We start from the raw sequence: 23,780 nt of genomic DNA on the forward strand, positions 1-23,780 counted from the left end.
CGAAACGAATGTCCACTCCTCTAGCTACCATTGAATTTCAAGCTCAAGAAAATCAACTCTTCCCTTTTATTTCGCTTATTCGATTGACTTTAATAAACAAAGAATTGACTCCACATCAATGAATTTGGTAAAACAAAACAAGAAATTTTATGGTTTTAGTCAATGTTAAAGAGATTTTGTCAGATTATTCATAGCGGCAGAAGGGTGCCTTGTCTGATGGTTAGTGCACTCAAGCTGGACGCCGCATGCCGAGTGTTGTAAGGGTCATTGCATTCTGTACTAAGGACGCTTGCAGCAGTTTCCTCTGCTTTTCCATCAGCTATACTTGGACGGAAGAAGCTTCTGCTTTTTATCAAGTGATGCTGCAATATTGGTATCATATAAATGCCCAGCCATTGGGAAACCAGTAATGGTAATCTTCATGGTTAATAGGTAACCATAGCAACAGTGCAACCGGTTAAAAGACCCTTGAATTTAGCTTCAAGAGCTTATAACTTAAAAACGAGTTCGTTGACCCTTGCCAAGTTTTACAAACATTTTTCCTAGGGGATTCACCTTAAATTTTCAAGGTTTACCATTTATTACCGTTTTGCTTTTTCAGCTTTGCCGAGAAGCTAGAGCACTGCGTCGTCTATAGGCCTGAATTTTTTCTCAAGGCAGTTATCACTCTCTGCCGCCCGTTTATGAGGTGAACATAAATAAGATATTGTTTGTAATAACCCACCAAATATTTCCTCTTGCATGCGATTGGTCTAACACGTCACGTGACTGAATGTTCCCCAGCTAAAACTGGAGAATATCCACGTGGCAGTTTTCCTCGAGCTACGCTCTCGGAAAAATGTTCGCTTCTCGGAACAGATAATGTCCGCGGACAAATATTCGAGCATATTTTTTGCGCTAATTGGAGGCTATTTATTTATTTTCAATAAGTAGGCAGGAGTCCACACTATTATTTATGAAGTTGCAGTGGTCTAGTGCGTAGAAGTGAAAGCTCCCTCGAATCGATTTCAAAAATTTTCCGCTTATATATACCATCATACATTAAGAGTTGAGTCCTCATTGCATAAAGGAATCATCAAATGGCAATCGGCGCAACCTGCCATGCAAGAGGTTGCTATGCAGAGACTAAGGTAGCTTACTAGGAGACGAGACGAGATTGGAAACTATTCTCCTGGTCCGGGTTGTTTGAAAGGTGTACAAACTATCCACTGGACAAATCACTCCTCAGCCGATAATGTGATTCTTATTTACTGGTGGTGATTTATCCGGTGGGTCAGATAGAATTATACAGCCTTCGAGAAACTAGGACCGTATTACAAAATGTTAGACAGATAGAGTAAGCTTCGAGGGAGTAAAAGAGCTAAAATGTTCTACGATGTTTTTTCTTTCTCTAATTATGGCTGGCACGGAGTAATTACCGTTTGCTTCATATGCGACGTTTGAACAAATGCTATGTATAGTCAAAATGAATGATGGAATGCTTGAAATTTTCTTACAAAACAAAGCTGGACCCTCTTGATTTCAATAATGGTTTGAAAACTTTCTTTGGTAAAACATTCACCAACAATCTTATTGCAGGGACGATGTCAAACACAAAATAAGTGTGGCCAATACCCCAAGGGAGTTCGTTTTCCACGGTATGTAAGCTATTTATACGGCATGCCTTTTATAAGCTTCATTTGTTGCTTACATGGAAGGTTAATATTAAATTTGCAGTGAGCTTAAATAGCTTTACCACCTCACAGCTAGATTAACTGTAAGTCCCGGATGATGTGTGACTTCATAAAGGAGTTGAAGTTACCAAGGGTCTATTTATCCTCTTTATCGGGGGTCGTACATCCCGCGAACGGCCATATTGTTCTCGAGTAGTTTTCCGCAGTTTTGGTTGGCGATACGAATAGGGCAAACCGCTGATTTAATTAAAATTAACCTCCCTTCAAAGAGTGCGATTTGTTTTTGTGCACACTTCTGAACTTTCATTCATCAAAAACTCATCGCTACTACATTTCTGAGTTGATCAGCTTTGAACCCGCGCAGTGTTTGCCGAGTTATTTATGGATAGAGCGCTTTTCAACTGAGTGTCGCAAAACAAAAACCAAACCAATTACTTACCAATTAGACTACTCAGCCAATTTCCAACTGTAGTAAAACCAAAACCAAAGTAATTGCCTGATTACTTTCGACACTCAATTGAAAACCGCTCTATCAACAAGATGTTATACAAATTGTGTTTTTTTTCTACAGACATACCAGATACCATCTTACTTGTCAACTAATTTTATATTCTGGATATTGAAGCAGTCTGTTATTATCATTTGTTTTTCCTACTGATCAACTTTTTTTCAACTCAATGTAATTTCACATAAGTTAATGTGGTCAATACTTTTAAATGGCATTTCAATTTTGCAAATATATTTTTTAATACTCGTGCACGTGGTCCGGTCTTTGACCACGTGTTTCTTTAAATCTAATACATTGTATTTTTTTTGCCAATAGAGTTTAGGCATGACGTTTACGGCACTCGGCTAATGGCAAAGATTACCTCTCATTTTTTATTCTTTTTTTGTAATCTTTAACGAAATCACACACAAAAAAGAAAAATGTCTGCTACTGTTCCCCGCGAAGACAAATATGTTCACTCTACTGTACAGACAGCTGAAGACAGATGGCAAAAATGAAACTTTTTGCCGTTTGCCGTTTGACGCAACGTCAAGCTTAATCTCTCTAATATTTTTTGCTCCTTGCCGAGCATTTAAACTATTTTGTAAATACTTTAAATACTATCTGTCTTTGACTGTCCTTATCAATGATGGAACTGACAGCGTGAATGTAATTGTCAATTTTCCCATAGTGCTTAGTGGCAATCATATGAGGAGACTGGAAACAAATGATAGGCTATTCATCCTGGGAGCTTCTGGGAGGGTGGGGGGGAGTGTCTCGACTTTCATATGCATTTTTTTTTTTTGGCCAATATTTTTTTCTGGCATTTTAAAGTTTGAGCAATCCAGGTGTACATTGCCTGGTCTTCGACAATTACATTAACTATTGGTAAATACCAATGGCTAATGTAATTGTCAGTTTATCCCATGGTACTCAGTGGCAGTCACATAAAGTTCTAGTCAAAGATGGAAAGTGCTTCAGAGAAGAATGAGTGTTTGGTTAGTCATCATGGGTGTTGAGTGGGAGTGGGGGTGGGTAGGTGGAAGTAACAGAGTGAGTCCATGGGAGGTGTCGATTCCCTCTACTTCCCGCACCCCTGTGCCTTCCCCTCCCCCCCTCATCCTTTACCTTCTACCCCTTCCCTTCTCTCGCCTTGCTCCGTCCCAGTCCCCATCCTTGACCCCTTTCTCTCGTCCTCCATTCTCACTCCATCCTTCCTCCTCGGCCCTTGTCACTTCCACTCAACCCCAGGTCGCCACGAACTTTTTCTACTTTGTAGCACCGATCATTATGACAAGGGCCTTTTATGATGGCCACTGTGTACTGTGGGATTTCTTGATGGTTTAGCCTAACAGTGTTAGTTCTTGCATTGTCATGTGAGAATCTAACACTGTTAGATAAAGCTGATTTTGAAGCAATTATAACTTCACTACGCAACTTTTTTTTTTCACTTCTTTGGCATTCACCATTTCAATAAGAATACCTCTATGATGCCACTATGCACTATGGGATATCTTGATGGTTATGTAATCATCATTCTTAGATAAAACTGATTTTAAAGCAATTACATTTTTTTTTTACTTTTTTGGCATCACCGTTTCAATAAGATATCTTGATGGTTATAGACTGTTTTGTGGTTATCTATCACCGTTAGATAAAGCTGACTTTGAAGCATTTTTTCTTTTAATTTTCTGGCATTCACCGTTTCAATAAGATATCTTGATGGTTATAGACTGTTCTATGGTTATCTATCACCGTTAGATAAAGCTAATTTTGAAGCAATTTTTTTTTCTTTTTGGCATTCACCGTTTCAATAAGATGTCTTGATGGTTATATAATGCTGGGCATGCGAGTACTGTTACTTTCAAACAAAAAAAAAATGGATGTTACAAATTAAAATAACTTGTAAATTAAATAATCACGGAACTCATTCGCACAGATTCTTGTATACATGTAAAATAAAAATCTGTTCAACAACAATATTTATAACTTATTGCTCAGTGATGATTCAGTTCAATTCAAGTGCCCTCCTTCCTACCTTTAAATACCTCCCAGTCAAATCCTGTTCTAAGGATCATCACTATACCTTACAAACCGTCATCTGTCATCATCCTTGTTCCGCCGCCATGAGATGAAAAGGCTGTTACAATACAATATTAGTGTCCTGTTTAGGGCCTTCTTTACTAGGTTCAGAGATGCCAATGAAATAAGATAAAATAACTGTCCTGGGCCAGTGGTAAAGCCAATTTTGAACTTGATGACAACTGGAATTGAATATTTGAAGCGGTAAACTTTGACATTTTGGACTATGAACCTTTGGAAAGGCAACGAACCTTTTTGAAAACTTCCCCACCCATACTTCCATTATCTACTAAGTGGGTTGTCGTTGCTGTTTTATTACTGTTCTATTCTAAAAGGGGGTTTGGAAAGACTTCCAAACTTGCAAGTTGTAACTGATACAATTAGTCACTAGACCTCTTTAATGACGCACGGAGTAATCACTTCACTTAATGGTTTCAAACAACCTCGTTCCCAAGCTCTCTCTCCTCTGCCTCGACGACCATTGGGAGGCAGAGGAGAGAGAGCCTGGAACAAGGTTGGATTTCAAAATGTCCTTTCACTTCCCGGCTTTGTCAATTTGTAAATCATTCATTGTAATCACTACTTTATCATCTCATCTAAATTGTCAAAGCAAGAGAGCACGAAACCACTCAATCGCATTACTATTTATTAATTTATTTATTACCTTGCAATTGAATTTAATATTTTATCTGTTCAAGGTTATGTGAAGAACTGCATAAGACTTCTCATTATTCGACACCACGAGGTTCTTACATGAGAGTACAAATTTTTGCTTTAAATATTTAATTCCCTTCTGTTTTTGGGAACTGGGTTTGTTTTCCATTAATTTTATACTTCACCACTGACAGAGGTCACTTTTTCAAGAATGCACTGAGCGATTAGTTCATCCAGTACACAAGTCGCTTTGTCTTCCATCATTGACAACCTGTAATGTAGACTTCACTTTCTTCACTTCAGTATGAATAAGAATAGATTGAGTCTCCTGCTCCATACAACAATCCAGGCATCCCGCCTTTCCCACCCCACCCCTCTGAGTAGTAAAGAGCAGGAATATGGCTGAGTGATTTGTCTACACTCTCAGGGAATGGGATCGAGTGAAGCAGTTCACCACTTCCAATGCTCCAGATACGAGTCACGGAATCTTGACCAGCTGCAAGGATTCAAAGAAAAGTCACATTGATAAACCACTGTAGCATTATAGGTCTGCAATGCATGCAAATTATTGCAGTACTATTGCACAGTGAAGCAGGGTTGCAAATATGTGTTAAGATAGGGCACCTTATCTAGTACATTAGGTATGCAGTGTCTTCAGTGATAAATTATCTCACATTCGTTAAGTTTGAAATGTATAACGAATAGGCAACTGAAGATCCTTACCGGCAAAGATTACTGAGTCAGTGGGGTCCACATAGAAGGGTAGCCCGTGCGTAATCTCGTTAACGTGCCCTCTATAATCCAACACACAGGCCTTCGCTCTTAGGTCCCACATTTTCAGCTGATAAAGAAATTACTATGTTAGTTAAAGTTTAGTCATGACAAAACTGTCACTGTTAACAAGATGAAGCATGTGCGTCCTACGGAAGCCTAAATATTTCACTAACAAAGGATGCCTAATTGCCAGTAAACATCAATCAACTTCATACCGATCCATCCAAACCACTGGCCAACAAATGGTTTTCATTGTGCAGTGCACGTAAGCATGTTATTGACGCCAGCTTTCCCTGTTTAAGACACATGACTGGCCAGTTGTGTCCTAATGTACGCACATCACATGTACGTATACAGCCATCGCGAGATCCATTGAAAAGAACAGGGTTCTGCAAAATAATATTGAGATAAATAACAAAAAAATCAAAACGGGTGAATTTGCAGTTATTATCAATTAGAAACAAATTGATCAAGCTATTGTGAAAATACTAGTAAAGCAGGGCCCATCCTGTTTTTTGGCCTACAAACTCAAGGACTTTTCAAGGACATTCCAGGACACGATTGCAATGTTTCAAGCACTCTAACCACTACACGATACCAATAGAATGTGATGCTAGATGCTTAGTTCTTGCACCATGGTGGCTTCGGTTTCGTCAAGCTCTTCTTTTTTTTTTCAAGGATCCACTGTACTTAAAAGCTATATAATTTCAAGGCCCTGAATCTTGATTTTTAAATGCAAGGACTTTCAAGATGCTTGCACAATGCACATGTTCACGAGGTAAAAGGGGCAGGCTTGGGAAATGTAATGTAGGGAACGGAAACTCAATGTTTTCTTGGGTACCATGAAGTCAAAAAATCTATAACATTCAATGTGAAGGGGAAACACAGTAGTAACAATTTTTCTGGTGATAAGTGGTGAAGTGCACGCTAACAACTTGGCCATAAAACGTGACTCCATTGGAACACAGATTCCCGGCTTCAACTTACACTCCACGAGAACTCCTGTGCAAACACATCACTAACACACTTCACATGAATTACACGTCTGTTTGTGGTCACATCTAATGTGAGAGCTACTTTGCTGGCTCCTGGAAAAATAGATTCAAAATAATATAATTATTGTTCTGAGTTTTAATATCTCAGGAGATCCTTCAACTTAAACTTTGGGTTGTCACCCCATGAAGAGCCTGCAGTGGGCTCACATACCAATACTTATCATGTTACTGTAAAGAGGGTTTCTGTTCCATGAATTAGTCCACACTGTATTGCTATGCACATTGCATCTGCCAACTATACCTGTTTGAATGGAATGAATTAAAGCAGAAAAAGAGATTAGTTTTTTTTTTCAAGTCTGCAGTACAATTTACACTCTTGTGTCATAGCTGGCTGGCCTTATCCTTTTCTAGAGTTCATGAAATGTCAATCATTTGGAAAGCAATTACAGTCAAATCAGAAAAAAAATATTAATAAGAATCGTTAAATCCCAGCACGGGCTTAAAGGAGACATCAAGCTCAACATCATTTGGATCATGTGTCCTAAATGCATCCGTGGTTAAGTGTCAATCAATACCCTTGATCAACCCATAATTGACATCTCAATTGCCCACCACTCGATCCACATCCTGATAGATACTTAGTCGACACTCAATCGACATCTCAATCAACACTTGATTGACACTCGATCAACAGTAGGCCAATAGTCGGCCAAGTGTCAACCGACTCACATGCGTTGATACAAAATTAGTTGACTCTCAACTGACTGTCGACCGAGAAGTCGATTGAGTGTTGATTGAGTGTTGATCAAGTTTCGATGAGTGTCAACCGGGGTGTCAATGGAGTGTCGGTCAAGGGTATCGATCGAGGCTATTGATTGACACTTGACTGTGGATGTCTTCAGTAGACATGATCCCATGATTCTAATCTTGTGATTCTTGTGATGCAACACTCACAGAAACTGAAAAGTAGAGAATTAAATAGCTTCTATTATCAATAGTGCTGTGTGGCACAACAATGCATTTGGAACGGTCAAATTCACACTGGGTATGAATAATATAAATTTGACATCAGATAATTCACTTCTAGTATAAATTTGGCCAATATTAGACAACCCTAAACATGTACTTTGCCACAAATTAGTCCCGACATGACCTGCTCCAATCTTTGCTTCAGACAGGCAGTCATGTAGCCATGGCCCTTTGGACAAATTGCAGACCTCTGGTGATAGCCAAAATGAATGTTTATTAAAGCTTACGTTGTGAAGCACCATCCACTTTAAAGATCATGGTTTCTCCAGACATATTTCCATGTCCAAGTAAAGATACTCTATAAGGTTCAATGTTAAGAAAATTCCTTCATGTCTTTAAGGTTACAGATCATGGGTTTTAATGGAAAGACATATTAAGTGAGCCAAATTTTCTAATATTACAATACAATCTTTAAATTCAATAAATTTTCCTTTTTGGCCAATGTTATCAAGGATCCCAATGTGATGAGATTTGTTATATAGCTGGAAGTTTTCCTTAAAATCATGTACTCTCATTAACTACTTTGGGGCCACATGACTACTTAAAATAAAGTTGTTTTCTTAGCAAAGTATCTGAGTGGGCAACATTTATGGTAAAATCTACGACGTCAGAGCGTAACATAGCACTGCTACCCATGACTGCCGGTTACAAACCATTATCAAGCTTGCCTTTAGTTAATGATTCTTCAGTACTCATCTGAGGTACAGATTGTGATTTTAATATGACTTGCCCACGAACACAACACAATGAACCCTGCAAGCTGCCAGGCTTAAACCCAGGCCATGACCCCTTGATCTGTCTGTTCGAACCATGCTGCACAGGCTCTTAATTGAGGGTGCAATAATTATTGTATAGATGTTATCTTAATGCGAAATAACAGTTCAAGTTATTCTACCACTTATTCAGTATTTCAAAGGATACATGTAAATGTTTTTTGTTTCTCTGTGTGGACTCCAAAGAAGGCCAGTTATTTTCTAAAAGACAAGTTAGAACATTTTTTGTTTTAAACACACAAATGTCTAAAGGAGTGTTAGGAATTGTCTAAACTTCTTATTAACTGATTATTGAAAATAATCAGATGACCAAGTGAAGGGATCTCTACATCTGCTGTTACATAGGTTGAAAAAAAAGACAATATGCTGACAAGTCTTGTTTGATGATGAATAACTGTCATCAACAAATTTTTCATTTTACTATCCGATGATAATCAACAACTAGCAACAACTTACACTAACTAACCACAGCTGAACAACATGAACTTCGTTATTGATGACAATGATATTGTTATTGACTAAGAATGGCAATTGTGGCTGATTATAATATTGATGTCTGTCTTGTGTATAACCAGGCCTGAGGCTAGGAGTATGAGAGCTGTATTCACAAAGCAGAGGAAGATAAGTAATGTGCATGTAAAAAAAACAATAAACTGCTCACTTACCTGATTTTTCATCATAGCCATATTATGTACAACATCAAGATTATTGTATTGGTCTTTTAAAAGGTCATGGAATTGGACTCTGAAAAATTATAAGGGAGCTTGAGTCGTAAAACAAAAGACAGGGAGACAGTCAATCCTTTAGTAAAATTCAAATTGTAAGTGAAGATAATAAAATAATGTGACAACAGAATTGGGCAAAATATAGATTGAAAGAACACTTAGCATGCCAAAACCTTTTCACCTTTCAGTAATTTAAATCTTTCAAAAGCCCCTCAAAAGCTTTAATTAGAACAAAATAAAAAAAAAGTATATATAAATCTTGCAAATTATCATAAACAAGATCGTGATACTGGGGCAGTTTCACTTCAGCTAAGACTGCAACTTGACAATACACTGTGGTATTAATTAACTACATAAAGGAATACACCACAAGCTTACATTTGATTTCCTGTAGGTTTGGTATCGTAGAGAGTCAAGATCCTCTCATGACAAGCATCTGGCTAGTAATAAATATGACATGAACACAATGTTAGTGAACTGCATGTGGATATCTGGAAAATATCTTAAACGGCCTTAGTCAGCCATGCCTTTGTTTTTGTTCACATGTGAGAGTTTGGCTATTATATTTAATTCGGAGCATGTCAAAACGAAGGAAATCATTGTGATACTACTAAAGAGAATAAAATGTTAAACATACTTTCAGGAACATAACTTACAGTAAAGCATCAAGATTTAGCTTCACCATGCAAAATCAATAATTTCCATGGCATTGAAAATGGCAGAGGCTGACCAGGGTCCTTTAAATGACATAAATTACTATTCACATTCTGATGAGTCAACAGTTATTATTTGTACAGTCTGTCAAACTAAACCTGTCAACAACCTTTTTGAATTCAAAGGTATGTTATTGTTATCCTGAAAGTAATATGACTTTCAAATACGACTGACTGTACACAATTGAACTCCGAAGACTTTGTCAATTTTCATTTTTTTTTGGCAGTCTTAGCCCTACATGTAGGATGTGTTTCGGCAACAAAATGCTGTAGCCAGCAATTTATTTTCTTAAAATACAAACAGTTTTTTTAAACTGGAGAATCAAAGAAGTAGGGTCACCTACATGGACTTTGAATTGCTTTTCTAAACTGGTTCTAGTTTAATTAGTATTGACTTTTCCAAAGTGTAGGATTAAAAGGCTGTAAATTAAAAAAGCTCAAAATTTTGGCTAGGCACAAGAAATTGGTCTGTAGCTGCGAGTAGGCCTGAGATTGAAGTTGTCAACCTGAAGGGTGTGAAACTTATGTTATTCCAGGAAATTGGCATAAACCACATTATTTGCTGGCATGATTGGCACACCTTATCAGACTGAATTATACACCAGTTGTAGGGCTATGATCCTCAGCCAGAGAATCAGACGGCAATTGGTATGTTTACAAAATTTTAGTGAAAGTCAGAGCAGCTGAGTTGGTCTTCCACTTTATGTTCAGCCTTTTTTGGGGAGTTGACAAAAGGAACTGTATTGTTACTCAAAGTTTGGCAATTTCCTGTCTTCAAAATTATGTTTGTTAGGCTAGCCACATCTCTCTGTGTGAAAGAGTTATGCTATCCATCCCATACGGGCAACTTCGGACATTGAGGTGGGGTGGGGGTGTGACCTTCCTGCCTGAAAATGTGTGAACTCAGATGCGTGAGTATTGAAATCAGGATACAAATGCACTCATATTGCATGAAACAGCATTATTTTGTAATGTTGTCAAATAAGTGTTGCGGCCTGAACCATGAGCGTGCTGCCCAAACAAATTACATAATTTCCATAGCTGGAGGGGCTGCAGCCCCACCCCACTCCCAGCTTGTACGCTTCTACCAATAGTTACTTACTGGTAACAGTAACTAGCACTTGCAGAATAGAAGACTGTCTACCAGTTACCTCTATTTTTGAAACTGAAAATCTATCCATTTCGAAGAAGTCATTAGAACTAGGATCAAGAGTTAACTTCTGCTTGAATTTCAGCACGCGAGTAAGCTTTTCTAGCATATTCCTGTGAAAAGGATCAAAAAGAGTATTATTTTTATTTACGTTTGTATTGTGCAGGTTACATGGGAAGCGTCTCAAATGTCCAAAACAAGCATTCTTCGTGTTTTATCATTTTGTTTTTGTTTGTAAATTGGTGATCGCAAATCACTTGCTGGTGACTAAGAGTTTTAATCAAGTTGCCAGTTGGTGCCAATGTCAAAAAGTTAATTTTGGACCCTGCAAACACATTTTTTTGAGCTGGCATTCTATTGAGGAAACCAATGGGGACTTTCAACTTCATGCTAATACTAATCAAGGCACAGCGTTTAATGCACTAATCTGTGGAAATACCGCACACCTTATTGACTATGTGTAACAGGTTTTTCACTTACCGACTGGGTGTCTGTGAGTGGCAGGAATATTCTCTGTGCTTTAGGTTGATGGCTATAGATATCCTTGATGGTTTCTGAAATTGTAATGCATAAAGCAAAGTCATACTGTACTAAACAATTATATTACAATATCAGCGATTTAACCACTGCTGGGGATTAGAAGGCATGAGCCCACGGTAAATGAGTTGGTCTGTCTACTTCATCATTGTTCTCATTGTGTTAATCATTATTATTATATGGCCAGCTCCGTCAGCGGGCAAGATGAATCAAATCCTGCGCTGTGATTGGCTACACAAGCGGGCAAGATGGAGCTATCTTGCCCGCTCGGGACTACCCGCCGTGTCCCGCAAGAAAAATTTCCCTGAAAGCCATATAATAAGTCCTTTATTGACCAAGCTTGTTCAGTCAAGATGGCTGGATATTGGCCTCGTTTTTTTTTTTTGCAAGTTTATGGACGTCGACTCCGTCTCAGTCCATAAACATGCAAACAAAAAGAACTTGGCCAATATCCAGCCATCTTGACCTCACACTTGGTCAATAACCCATACGTATTGTTCCCATTGTTTCCATTACTACCAGTCCTTGGACTGCAATGGCCATCTTTTCATCAAATTAATGTGCATTTACTGTCCAAATATGAATCAGAATAAGAATTATTACCATACAACCTCTAGTATTCAAATTAACAAGGCACACATTACAAACCACTAAGATTGAGTATTTATAACTACTCTCCCCCTGAGAAGCCTAATGGTTAGCATGTTGGTCTCCAAATCGAGTTGTCTGGGTTTAATCCTAGATGGGGTCATTGTGTAAGTTGTGTTCTTGGGAAAGACACTTTAACTCTTATAGCACCTCTTACTCACGTGTATAAATGGGTACTGGCAAATTTAATTGCTGGGGTTTTTCCTGGGATGGCTTAGCATCTCATACAGGGAGAAGTAGAAATACTCCTAGTCACTGCCCCAAAACAGTTGTGATTTTTCACAAAATGACACTTGACATTTTTCTACCTTATTAGTTCAATTTTTGTTTTAATTTATTTTTTAAATTTTTATTACAATACCCTGCCTGCCATACTGACTCTTAGAGGATACAGAAAGAAATATTATAATACTCACTTTGGTGACTTTAATATTGCTGGGTATTACTCTGTTATGATTGACAGTTGTTGCATCTTTCCACCCTCCACAGTGACATAAAACCAATTTCTTCCCTGGATGATCTTTGGTGATTTTAAAGTAACGTTTTTTCTCTGGGTCATAATAAAACCCTGGAATTTCTATTCCTAGTAAAGGAATGATATGTGTCAATAGCACTTGATGATGTGTATAACAGACTAGAGCGCTTTTCAATTAAGTTTCGTAAAACCAAAACCAAACCAATTACTTAGCAATTAGACTCCTCAGCAAATCTCAAACCGTAGTAAAACCAAAACCAAAACCAAAACCTAAGTAATTGCCTGATTACTTTTGACACTCAATTGAAAACCACTCTATTTACAAATTTTGATTAATGTTTAAAAATAAAAACTGTTAGAATTCTACTAAAATGATTAGATTATTCGCTCTTGATTTCTATGACATGATAATTGATAATTTCGGCCTTCAGCTTCATCAACTGTCACCTCATAGAAATCTCAAGCTCATAAATATCTAATTGTTAAATACAAACACAAGTGGAAGTTTGTGAGAATGACAAATCCTGTGAGAACAAGAGTCGACAAGCCAGTGTTTCCACAGCTTATTCAAGTTCTCACAAACTTTAACAAGTGGTTTTAGATCTTGACAGTAACACAGAGAACAGATTTTGTATTTCTTTCAGAAAATGCTGCAATGAAAGAAAGATCACATGTGAGTCGAAAGTTCATGTTGTTGTTTCCCAAGGGAGTTAGTGAGTTTTGTTCGCCCTAGGGAGTTAGTGGGTTTTGACCCATGACATGTGACACATTTTCCTCCAATCAGAAAACCTATTTGAGTTGGGAGGTATAACAATAAACAATTATTGGATGAGGTTTTTATGATAGTCAGAATAATCAAGGTCGAGGTAAGTGTTATCAGCCAAAGCCTTCGGCTTCGGCTGATAACACTAACCAAGACCTTGATTATTGCGGCTATTACAAAAACCTAATCTCATAATTGTTTTATTGAATAATAACGACAAACGCATTATCGAACCGAACACAGTTTATTTTTGACAAGCCATGTTCTCAAGTGAACTTGACATTGCTCTTGGAAATCATGCATTGTATGCGAAACTTACCGATTATTCACTAATCTGCTAGCAGATTAATGAATAATCTGTAGGTTGTGCTGTTTCCCAGAATTAATTGTAGGCTTTTAGCCAATGAGAAGACAGATGGTGACTACAATGTATAATAATGTTGATTATTGAAAGACTACGATATGGGCTCTATATTTTGAATAACAGACAAAAATTAGGACGTTTAGCTGAGATTGTAGACCAAAAATTTTAAACTTGTCATGAGCTTACTTAGTCTTAAAAGGATACCTCTAACACAACATTTTTGGGGACCAGTCTTTTCAATAGTGTTGTCTTCCACAGAACTTCGTTCGCTTCCTAAAACAGCTGGACCAGAGCTATACGTTTCAGTCCTTCTTCGTGTTGATCGCCTTCGTCTCGAAGCTTTGAACATGTTCATAATTTTAATGCATGACGTCCATTTGCAAAGTTTTCGATCTTCTTTGAGACGGATTACTTAATTTTCTTCCGGCTTGCTGTACGTTAGATGCATCGTAGTTTGGCAACAGAAGTTCCTTTTGACTCATTCTGCATTGCATCCAGGCTAAAATCCCATTCAAAACATGAACCTTTTTTCACCATTCGTGAAGGCCACAAAGCATCTTTCCTCGGCCATGTTGAAATGTAGTCGACTTCTTCTCCCGACCCGATCCGTGTGAGTACTCTTTTGTGTATCTTTGTTGCGTGATGTGGAAAATTAAAATGTCAGTCATCCCGTCCCTCAGCATTACCGGGAGAGTCACTAGGAGATGACTGACTTTGGGGCTAAAGTAACCAATACTTCAATTTTTGACCACGAAAGTAACCTAATGGATAATGGATATTCTAAATGCCTTTGTAGCAAACCAAGGTAAAAGAGCGTTGATATTTGGCAAGGGCAATTCCGCACCCCCGCCTCCCACCCGGTGGGGGTTTTGTTTATTGAAAACTACTGATGGTAAACAAATACTTTGACGTCCGAACGATCAAAATTTGCATGTGCACAATTTTTCCGTTGTCAGATCGGTTTCTTTTGACAGATCTGTTTTTCCAAATCAAAAGGTTTATAAGTATTTTTTTGTCCTGGTCTGAACTCTCGCACTAAGCGTATACATACTGACGAAAAGAGATTTAGGAATGGCCTTGCCGTGATATTTGCCCAGAATCTCAAGTCCTATGAATTATAAAATGGAAGGACAAGATAGCACACTGGATGACTAAGCGATGATTGGAACAAACCTTTGATCAAGATTGGTGAAGGATCGAGATAACTATTGCGATACAGGACAACGATCAACTGCTGCGCCAATATCAAAATTGAATCCAAAATTGTTTGTTGATTCTGTCACGCAAACTGCGAATTATTTTTCTCGTAATTACGAGGATGACAAGCAGAGAACTAAAAGGTGACGATCACAACATAGGATGTAGTAGTTAAATTGCTTAACTGGCATCTCAGTTCAAATCACTGGACGGTAGTTTGATGGCGACATGTCAGGCAATGATGTACGACTTGGCCAGTATGAGTTAATCAAGTATTCGTTTGGAGCTGTCCTGACTTGCACGGACGTAGCAACAGACATATTGATAGCAACAAGTTACTATCAACATCGCCAATTCATCTGGTTCAGCTTTTGCGTCGCGTTTGCGGTGTTGCCATCGGCCCTGTTAACTCTAGCGTACTTTTTACAAAGATGTAGACAAGAAACAGCTACCACACTGGTCAAGCAATTTCTATTCTTTGCCAATCCATGCGGATCAGGGTTTCTAAAGATCAAACTGCTTCTTGTCTGTTTACGCAATTATGATGACGTTTGGAGTTATCACGGCTGGCTTGTCGAAGATGAGAAACTTCTACAGGACTACAGAGCGGAAAAAGTGTACCATTTTGTAGAAGGCCTGTTGGAAAACATGCCACAAATGATTCTTCAGATTTACGTGACGATTATTCAAGATGAGAAAATCTCCGCCTTGCAGATTATTTCCATTACTGTAACATTTGTAAACCTTGTTTGGGTATTAACTCTGTTCGAATATAGCAGTTTTGTTAAACAGGCAACACTAACCCATTTCACTGCCATCACATTTTACAACGCTTGTCTCATTGCCGCACGTGGGCTGTCAATCGTAACTTTCCTTGTGGGTTTTAAATGGGTCACTTCAGCAGTGTTGGCTTTCCATGAGTTTGTTTGTATTTCCATCTACTTTTACAGAAACCATGAATACTTCAACGAGAAGGAAGTATGGTGGATTGCCTGTCTTCTCATGCCTTGCTACATTTTTGTGTATTTGGGATTCAAAGTCAAAGATCTAAATTCCAAATTTTTCGACATAAAACTTGGCAGATCCATTGTTTCTTCATCACTGTTTTACCTGTGTTTTACAACTGAAAACGTTCTTATGGTTTCGCTGTTTTTCTCGTGGTCAAAGACAAGCGATTCGAGGTGGGATCAAAGGATTTCTAAAGTTATCACTGTCTGTGTGATTGTTTTATCTCTGCTGGGCACAGTTATACATCTAGGATTTACTTTTGTGTTCTTCCGCAAGTCAACCAGAGTGAGGCCGAGTTATGAACAAGAAACCCAAGGTATAGAGGCAAACCTTCATTTAGACAATCACATGGACCAATCAGGATCACAAATAAATACAGACGACTCTAAATATGTTCTACATTTTCCACAAAAGTAAGAGTAAAGAAAAATGATAATATTAATATATTATAACAACACTTAATAAATCGATACATGGTCAGTATGAATGTGTATCTTTGCAGTGACTGATGTAAATTTACGTCTTTTTAAACGAGCTTGTGCATTGGCCATTTCCGAGTTGCCTTTTGCCTCAGTGTCAAAACGAGTCTCTGTGCGAAACCATTCCTATGAAAATGAGTTCCATCTAAAAGTCCATTTTCAACCAAATCAACTTATTTTCATTGGAAAGGTTTTGCACTAGGGCTCGTTTTGAAACAGAGGCACAAGATAACTCGAAAATGGCCTATTGGCACCTTTTCAATGAATGATGTAGAATTGCTCTTTTACCCGGATTTCGCGCCTTTACAGCTAGTGCCTTTTCAGAATTCGCACCTTTTCAAACGAGTCTGTAGAGTCTGTAAGTTCGCACCTTTTCAGTGAGTGATGAAAATTTGCGCCTTTTTTAACGTGTTCGTAAATTTGCGCTTTTTTAACGTGTCCGTAAATTTGCGCCTTTTAACATGCGCGTAAATTTGCACTTTTTAACGTGTCCGTAAACTGGCACTTAATAATTTGTGCGTAAAGTTGCGCTTTTTAACGTGTCCGTAAATTTGCACTTTTAAACGTGTCCGTAAATTTGCGCTTTTTTAACATGCCCGTATATTTGCACTTTTAAACGTGTCCGTAAATTTGCGCTTTTAAACATACCCGTAAATTTGCGCTTTTTAACATGTCCGTAAATTTGCGCTTTTTAACATGCCCGTATATTTGCACTTTTAAACGTGTCCGTAAATTTGCGCTTTTAAACATACCCGTAAATTTGCGCTTTTTAACATGTCCGTAAATTTGCGCTTTTTAACGTGTCCGTAAATTTGCGTTTTTTTAACGTTTCCGTAAATTTGCGCTTTTTAACATGCCCGTAAATTTGCGCTTTTTTGAATGTGCCCGTAAATTTACGCGTTTTTAAATGAGTCTGTGAATTGGCACCAGTTCCAGTGAGTGATGTAAATATGCGCTTTTTTAAACAAGTCGGTGAATTCGCACCTTTTCAGTGAGTGATGTGAATATGCGCCTTTTTAAAAGAGTCTGTAAATTGGAACCTTCCAGTGAGCCGATGTGAATTCGCAACTTTTTAGCGCACTTTGATTTCGCAACTTTTTAGTGAGTGATGTAAATTTGCGCCTTTTTACACGAGTCTGTGAATTGGAACCTTTTCAGTGAGTGATGTGAATTTGCGCCTTTTTAAACGAGTCTATGAATTCGCGCCTCCTGAGTGACTGATGTGACTTTGCATCCTTTCAGCGCATCTTTGAAATCAGCCGTCTTTGAATGAACTGAACTGAAGTGAAAACTTCATTTAAAGTCGGGATATTACAAGTATGCAAAAACATCTTTATTTGTACCATACCATAGAAAATACAGCCAATCAGAATATAGAAAAGCCGTTGTATAATCGACGGTATCACACCCAAACCTCTCATCGTGCGCTACGCGTAGGTCAGATTTATTGTGCTGGTCACTTTATTTTCTTGTTCTATACAGTATTCTAAGTCTTTAGCGAACTGGTAATTTCGTTTTCTTTCGTTAGTACATTTAAATTTACTTGTTATTTACCTCAAAGGTCATTTATGAAGACGTTATGGAAGTTTAAAATCATATCGTACTTTATAACACGTGCTTTGTTTTCTCGTGTTTATCACAACAGCGTGTCTTGTGCACATTTGCCTTTCATTTCTATGGCATGATATAAAAGAGACCTATCAAGATAGTTTTTTGTTTTTACCATTATACTGGGTTAACCACGTATAGAGCCATTTCACATGACGTCACGGCAGCCATATTTCTGTTCCGGTCGTTCCAATATAAACACTAACACTTTCTTTTTCTCCAATAACTTTGGATGAATGCTGGCTACGTGAGTGAAAACGCCGCTCATCATCGGCATTGCTGTTTGTTTTTAGCAACACGCAACCAAGCATGGTATTCAAATACTTGTTATTTCTTATAGACCTTTCTGACGTCATCATCGCTGTAAGTTGTTTAGCAAACTTTCAGTGCATCAGTTGAGTACTTTGCGACGGTTTGCAGTTGAGTGTTCTGCGACAGTCAAACTATTTACAACGGTGCCTGATTTAGTGGTTCAAATGTCTTCTCAGCTAATAATTCATTTAAAAACTCTATGAAGCAACTCAACCGTATGGGGTCTAGTCCATCAAAGCGGAAAATTTCTCATTTCTCCATCAAAGACGCATTACCTCTACGTTTTAACAATAATAATTTTCATGTATCAAGTCCAAATGGAACTGTGAAACCCGCAGATCGCAGAGAAGAGCATCGAAAAGTGCTAGTCATGCAACCTCCAGAAGAAAGTTTGCCCTCTAATCCACAAGGTGAGAGATTGAATTAAAACAAAAGAATTACGTAACGATTCGTGATGAAAAAGCCGCCTAAAGCTTATGATCCGTAGGCAGCTTTTCATCACGAAACCTTCCTTCGGTGTATTTTCTTTAGCAGTATAGGTTTTTACTTGTTTTACGAGATGTTGCAGTCAAACCAAGTGAAGCGTACCCCTCAAGATTACAATAATGAATTGATTATTTGAATATTGAACCAGCCAGTCGTTTCAAGAATGCAATAACGAATTGATTATTCGAAAATTGAACCCACTAGTCGTTCCAAATATACGGCTAATGGGTTTAACGTTCAAAAAATCAATTTAATATTGATTTTTTGAAATGACTAGCGAGCTCAACATTTAAATAATAATTCACTATTGCATTCTTGAAACGACTAGCGGGTTTAATATTCAAATAGTCAATTCATTAAAGTAGTCTTGAGGAGTAAGCCTCACTCGGCGGGTCTTAAACACAGGTCACGGGTCATTGTTTTACCAATACTGGAACAACCCTAACCCCTTCCTAATGCTAACCTTAGACCTAAGTACTACACGAAGACAATGTTTTAGGCTAACATACTACACTAAGACAATGTTTAGGCTTAAGGTTAGTATTAGTAAAGGTTTAAGGTGGTTCTAGTATTGGTAAAACAATGACCGAGCCGCCTTCTCTCTCTTCAATGCCGAATGAACAAAAAACATGTTAGGCCTCCGTCAAACGCCGTACTTCGCATGAGCCGAGCTTAATGGCAATTTGGGTCGACTCAAATAATTAAGAACGCCTGTTTGAGTCAAACGCCGAACTTAATTCAGTCGAACCGAACCGCTACACCATTCATACATGAACACGACTTTGGTTATACTTGATTATGCGTTTGGTTCGACTCAGGTGAAGATCGGCGTTTGACCCAAAGTCGGTCGTCAGGCATTATTCGCGGCTGGCCCGGCGTGAAGAACGCCTCAGCCGCTCCAAATAAAATCAGTCGAACTTATTTGGGTCAAACGCCGAACTACATGAGCCTATTTGGTTAAATTGGGTTCGGCTCATGTGAAGTGCGGTGTTTGACTCGGGCCTAATAAGGTTAGCCTGCGAACAGGCTCCTGGCGAGGAGGGAAAAGAAACATTCGGTGAGCGCGAAACAGAAGAATGAGCGAAGCGATCGGGACGGGACAGGGGCCGGTTTGCATGTTAAATAAGGTGTGAGTTAGAATGTCAGTTTTGTCTCACTTTAAGTTGTCTTTTCACTGTAGGAGGAAGAGATAAGGATGCTAAATAGGAGTGAAAATTAAATTGTGCCTATTGAAGTTTATGAAAACTTGAGCCATGTAAACAAGGAACAAGCATGCAAATTATCATTTCTCGTCTGATAGTATGCAAGTTTTCAATTAGCATTGAAGTGATCAGTGAGCTGTAATTCGCAGCCAATTTATCAATCTCCTTTTTATTAGCTTTTGGCAGCTTTTTGACATCTCTTTGTTGGCTTTCATCGTGCTTTGGCATAATGGAACTCAGTTTTCGTCTACTGTATTAAACAGAAGCCGGGAGCTGAACTCTGTTCCCCAAACAGTGAAACATTCTCGTGTAGACATTTCCAGACCTAGTTGTATTGAAAACCAGTAGAAAGCCACCGAAACAACGAGAAAATAACTTAATTAAAGCTTTAAATCAAGTGCCAACCGATCGAGTAATTCGTCGCAGAGTTAAAGACGGCCGAGGCGCTTGGAGTCATGTGATTATGCCGTAAATCTTTGTCTTACAATGCTCCTGTTGCAAATCACAGAGTTTCTCTCTCGAGGGCCTGAGTGTTTATGTGGATACCAGCAAATTAATTACTCCTTGTACCGTGAAAGGAAGCAATAAATTCGAAAACAATGAACTTTCAGTAAAGTACAGTTGTACCGAAAAGTCTGTCTTTTGTGAACTTTGTCCAAAATTTCTCTATTTCGTTTTTCTTAATTTTTGTACTTGTTGCCTTGTTAACCTTGCAATTGATCCAAGATAACGAAAAAGATGATTGTTAAATATTTCGTATATGAAGAAAAAAATTCTCTAGACCAGTGAATCATATTATCTCAGTAAATGTTTCTGTGGGCGAAGGCGTCTAAAACATGAGACGGTTTTTAAACCACGCAATATACTTTAAAAAGTATATTGCATTCGGTTATACATGCCCTCCCAGAGGGTGGCGCAGGTTGGGTACCAATCACGCATCACGCTGAATTTTTCTATAAAATCACGCATCACGGAGAATTTTTTTCACTAATCACGCGTCACATAAAAAGATGTAAGTAGATCGCCAATTTTACTTCTCCACCCTAAAAGCGTCGTTAAAAGAACTTTGCCGATTCAACCACAAAAATGCATCGGCAAATATGTGACCTCTCACGCGAAAACGTTCCTTACGGCATCCGCTCGAACGGCTGAGTGCACGGCAAATGAACTAGCCTGCGAACAGGCTCTCAGCGAAAGCGGAAAAAAAATCCAGCGGGGACGGAAAAAAATCCGGCGAGAGAAGTGAGCCAATAAGGGCGAAAAAAAAAGAATTTCGCGAATTGCGCTTCCCCTCGTCACCATTCCGCTCTCGGCTCTATAAGCTCGCACTAAACCCATTACCCCAACCGGGAGCCTGTTCCCAGGCTTCAAGTGAACGGATAATTTGAATAGCGATAGTCAATTTACTTGTTCCTAGATATCTTAAGACCACTTGGTTCTACATGAGTTGATAACCACTGAATATAACGAGAAATGACTCTAGCAACGATTTAATGAAATGCAAACTGTGAAGGTAAATGTTAGAGATTCATGAGATGTGCACTGTGTAGGTGTGTGTTGGGAATTAATACGATAAAAGCTGTGTACGCATATGTGGGGATAAATGAGATGTAGGCTGTGCAGGTATATATAGGGGATTAATGAGATGTATTGCTGTCTGGGTATATGTTGGGAATTAATACGATGAAAGCTGTGTAGGTATATGTGGGGGATTAATGAGATGTAAGCTGTGTAGGTATATGTGGGGGAATCAATGAAATGTAGGCTGTGTAGATATATTTGGGGGGATTGATGAGAAGTAGGCTGAGTGGGTATATTTAGGGGATTAATGAGATGTATGCTGTGTAGGTATATGTTGGGGTTTAATGAGATGTAGGCTGTGTAGGTATATGTGGGGGATTAATGAAATGTATGCTGTGTAGGTATATGTTGGGGTTTAATGAAATGTATGTTGTGTAGGTATATGTTGGGGTTTAATGAAATGTATGCTGTGTAGGTATATGTTGGGGTTTAATGAGATGTATGCTGTGTAGGTATATGTTGGGGTTTAATGAGATGTAGGCTGTGTAGGTATATGTGGGGGATTAATGAAATGTATGCTGTGTAGGTATATGTTGGGGTTTAATGAAATGTATGCTGTGTAGGTATATGTTGGGGTTTAATGAAATGTATGCTGTGTAGGTATATGTGGGGGATTAATGAGATGTATGCTGTGTAGGTATATGTGGGGGATTAATGAGATGTATGCTGTGTAGGTATATGTGGGGGATTAATGAGATGTAGGCTGTGTAGGTATATGTAGGGGATCGATAAAGTGTAGGCTGTGAAGGGATATTGGGGGAGTATTTAGGGGGATGGTTGAGGAAGAAAACTGGATATACCCAGGAGGTATTGTTTTAAAAGAGATTAAGAGAGATGTCTATATTGCGGTGGAGTTAACTGGCCGCCCGACCATCCGGGTGGTGTCGCACTTATAACGCGAAAGGACAAAAGGCTTGGCTGAGAGCCAATGAGAAAGCACTGACGTCATAGGCAAACTGGACAAACGAGTTTCTGACATCGGCTGGATTTGATTATTCAAAATGGCCGACGTACCTTAAGTTATGGTTATAATATGCTAATTCGCCAAACAGTCTTCATATGCACGCTTATGTTCTGAAACGGCTTTTAATTTATGCTATACATGCAGGTTTACATTAAAATACGCGTTCACCTAGTGTATCTTGAGTTAAAGTAACCAGATTGAGCCTTAATTGATGAGGTTCGTTTAAGGTCCCCTCTGCCATCTAATATTACATGTTGCAGCAAAAGGGTAGTTCAAATTCGTCGACAGCGTCCATCGTCTACGAATGCCTACGAGCGAAAACAACTTCCGGTGCCTCGCGGCCTAAAGCATCACAATTTTCAATGTTATTCCACCAGAGATCATTGTCTCTGCAAGATTCAGACTCGGAGGTCAATTAAGTAGCGAGATCCCCGAGAGCTGGAAGCTATGGAAAGAGAAATACTGCAATAATTACTTGGTTTGGAGTGGGAAAGCCCCGAGTATCAACTCGCCATGTTCAAGGACGTTATTGATGACGATGGCCTTTTAGTGTTCAAAACCTTAAGCTATACTGAAGAAGAAGATGCAAACGATTGCCGTGTAGTAATGGGGAAGATAAAATGGTATTCCATCGGCGAAGTAACGTAAACGAGATTGCTTCAACAGGAGGGAAAAACTTCCTACCGAAATGCTCGACAACTTAATCGCTGAATTAAAAAAAAAACTTGGTAAAGGGCTGCAATTTATGTAATTTTTTACGGTTTTTACACGATACACTAATTACTCACCTGCGTTCGACTGGTCTTGGGATAAAACATGAGCAAAGCACAAAGCAGCCACTTAGGATGACAGACCTCAGTCGTTAAACAAGTGTATCGACCTTCCACCAGCATCCGAGATGCAAATATAGGGATCTTAACAATGACGACGGTGACGCCGAGGACAACGCCTTGTAAAATTGAATTTGTCCAGGATGCCAACCTCGTTCAGGCTAAATATGTAATGACAGCATTCAGTTCTAAATGGAAATACGAAAAATCAGTAGTTCGAATCATCTTTCGCGTTCGCGGCCATTTTGCGTCGCTGTTTTGCAGAGGATGG

The 23,780-nt window shown here is 38.7% G+C and overlaps 2 protein-coding genes across 4 annotated transcripts; one reads left to right on the plus strand and one right to left on the minus strand.

Annotated features, from left to right (window-relative positions):
- Positions 1 to 4,873: 4,873 nt before the first annotated feature.
- On the minus strand, positions 4,874 to 14,615 carry LOC110043978 (DDB1- and CUL4-associated factor 4-like). 3 transcript variants are annotated; one of them, XM_089291728.1, is made up of 13 exons: positions 14,029 to 14,615; positions 12,657 to 12,823; positions 11,536 to 11,609; positions 11,057 to 11,168; positions 9,571 to 9,632; positions 9,133 to 9,211; positions 8,616 to 8,668; positions 7,922 to 7,992; positions 6,877 to 6,966; positions 6,658 to 6,758; positions 5,886 to 6,059; positions 5,620 to 5,737; positions 4,874 to 5,392 (listed from the first exon to the last, which is right to left on the minus strand). In XM_089291728.1, exons 1-13 carry the CDS (start codon positions 14,195 to 14,197, stop codon positions 5,196 to 5,198), a joined length of 1,467 nt encoding a protein of 488 aa, XP_089147854.1. In that variant the 5' UTR covers positions 14,198 to 14,615; the 3' UTR covers positions 4,874 to 5,195. The 3 variants fall into 3 exon arrangements, with proteins under 3 accessions (XP_089147854.1, XP_020605143.2, XP_020605144.2); XM_020749484.2 differs by having other exon boundaries at positions 14,047 to 14,614; XM_020749485.2 differs by having other exon boundaries at positions 12,657 to 12,817; positions 14,047 to 14,610.
- A 106-nt stretch (positions 14,616 to 14,721) lies between these two features.
- Positions 14,722 to 16,530, plus strand: LOC110043980 (XK-related protein 6-like). The gene has a single exon (XM_020749488.2). It carries the CDS (start codon positions 15,268 to 15,270, stop codon positions 16,462 to 16,464), a length of 1,197 nt encoding a protein of 398 aa, XP_020605147.2. The 5' UTR covers positions 14,722 to 15,267; the 3' UTR covers positions 16,465 to 16,530.
- The last annotated feature ends 7,250 nt before the right edge of the window (positions 16,531 to 23,780 follow it).

This window comes from Orbicella faveolata, unplaced genomic scaffold (assembly GCF_042242905.1).
Source record: "Orbicella faveolata isolate gen_17 unplaced genomic scaffold, um_ofav_v1 contig_24, whole genome shotgun sequence".
NCBI lineage: Eukaryota > Metazoa > Cnidaria > Anthozoa > Scleractinia > Merulinidae > Orbicella > Orbicella faveolata.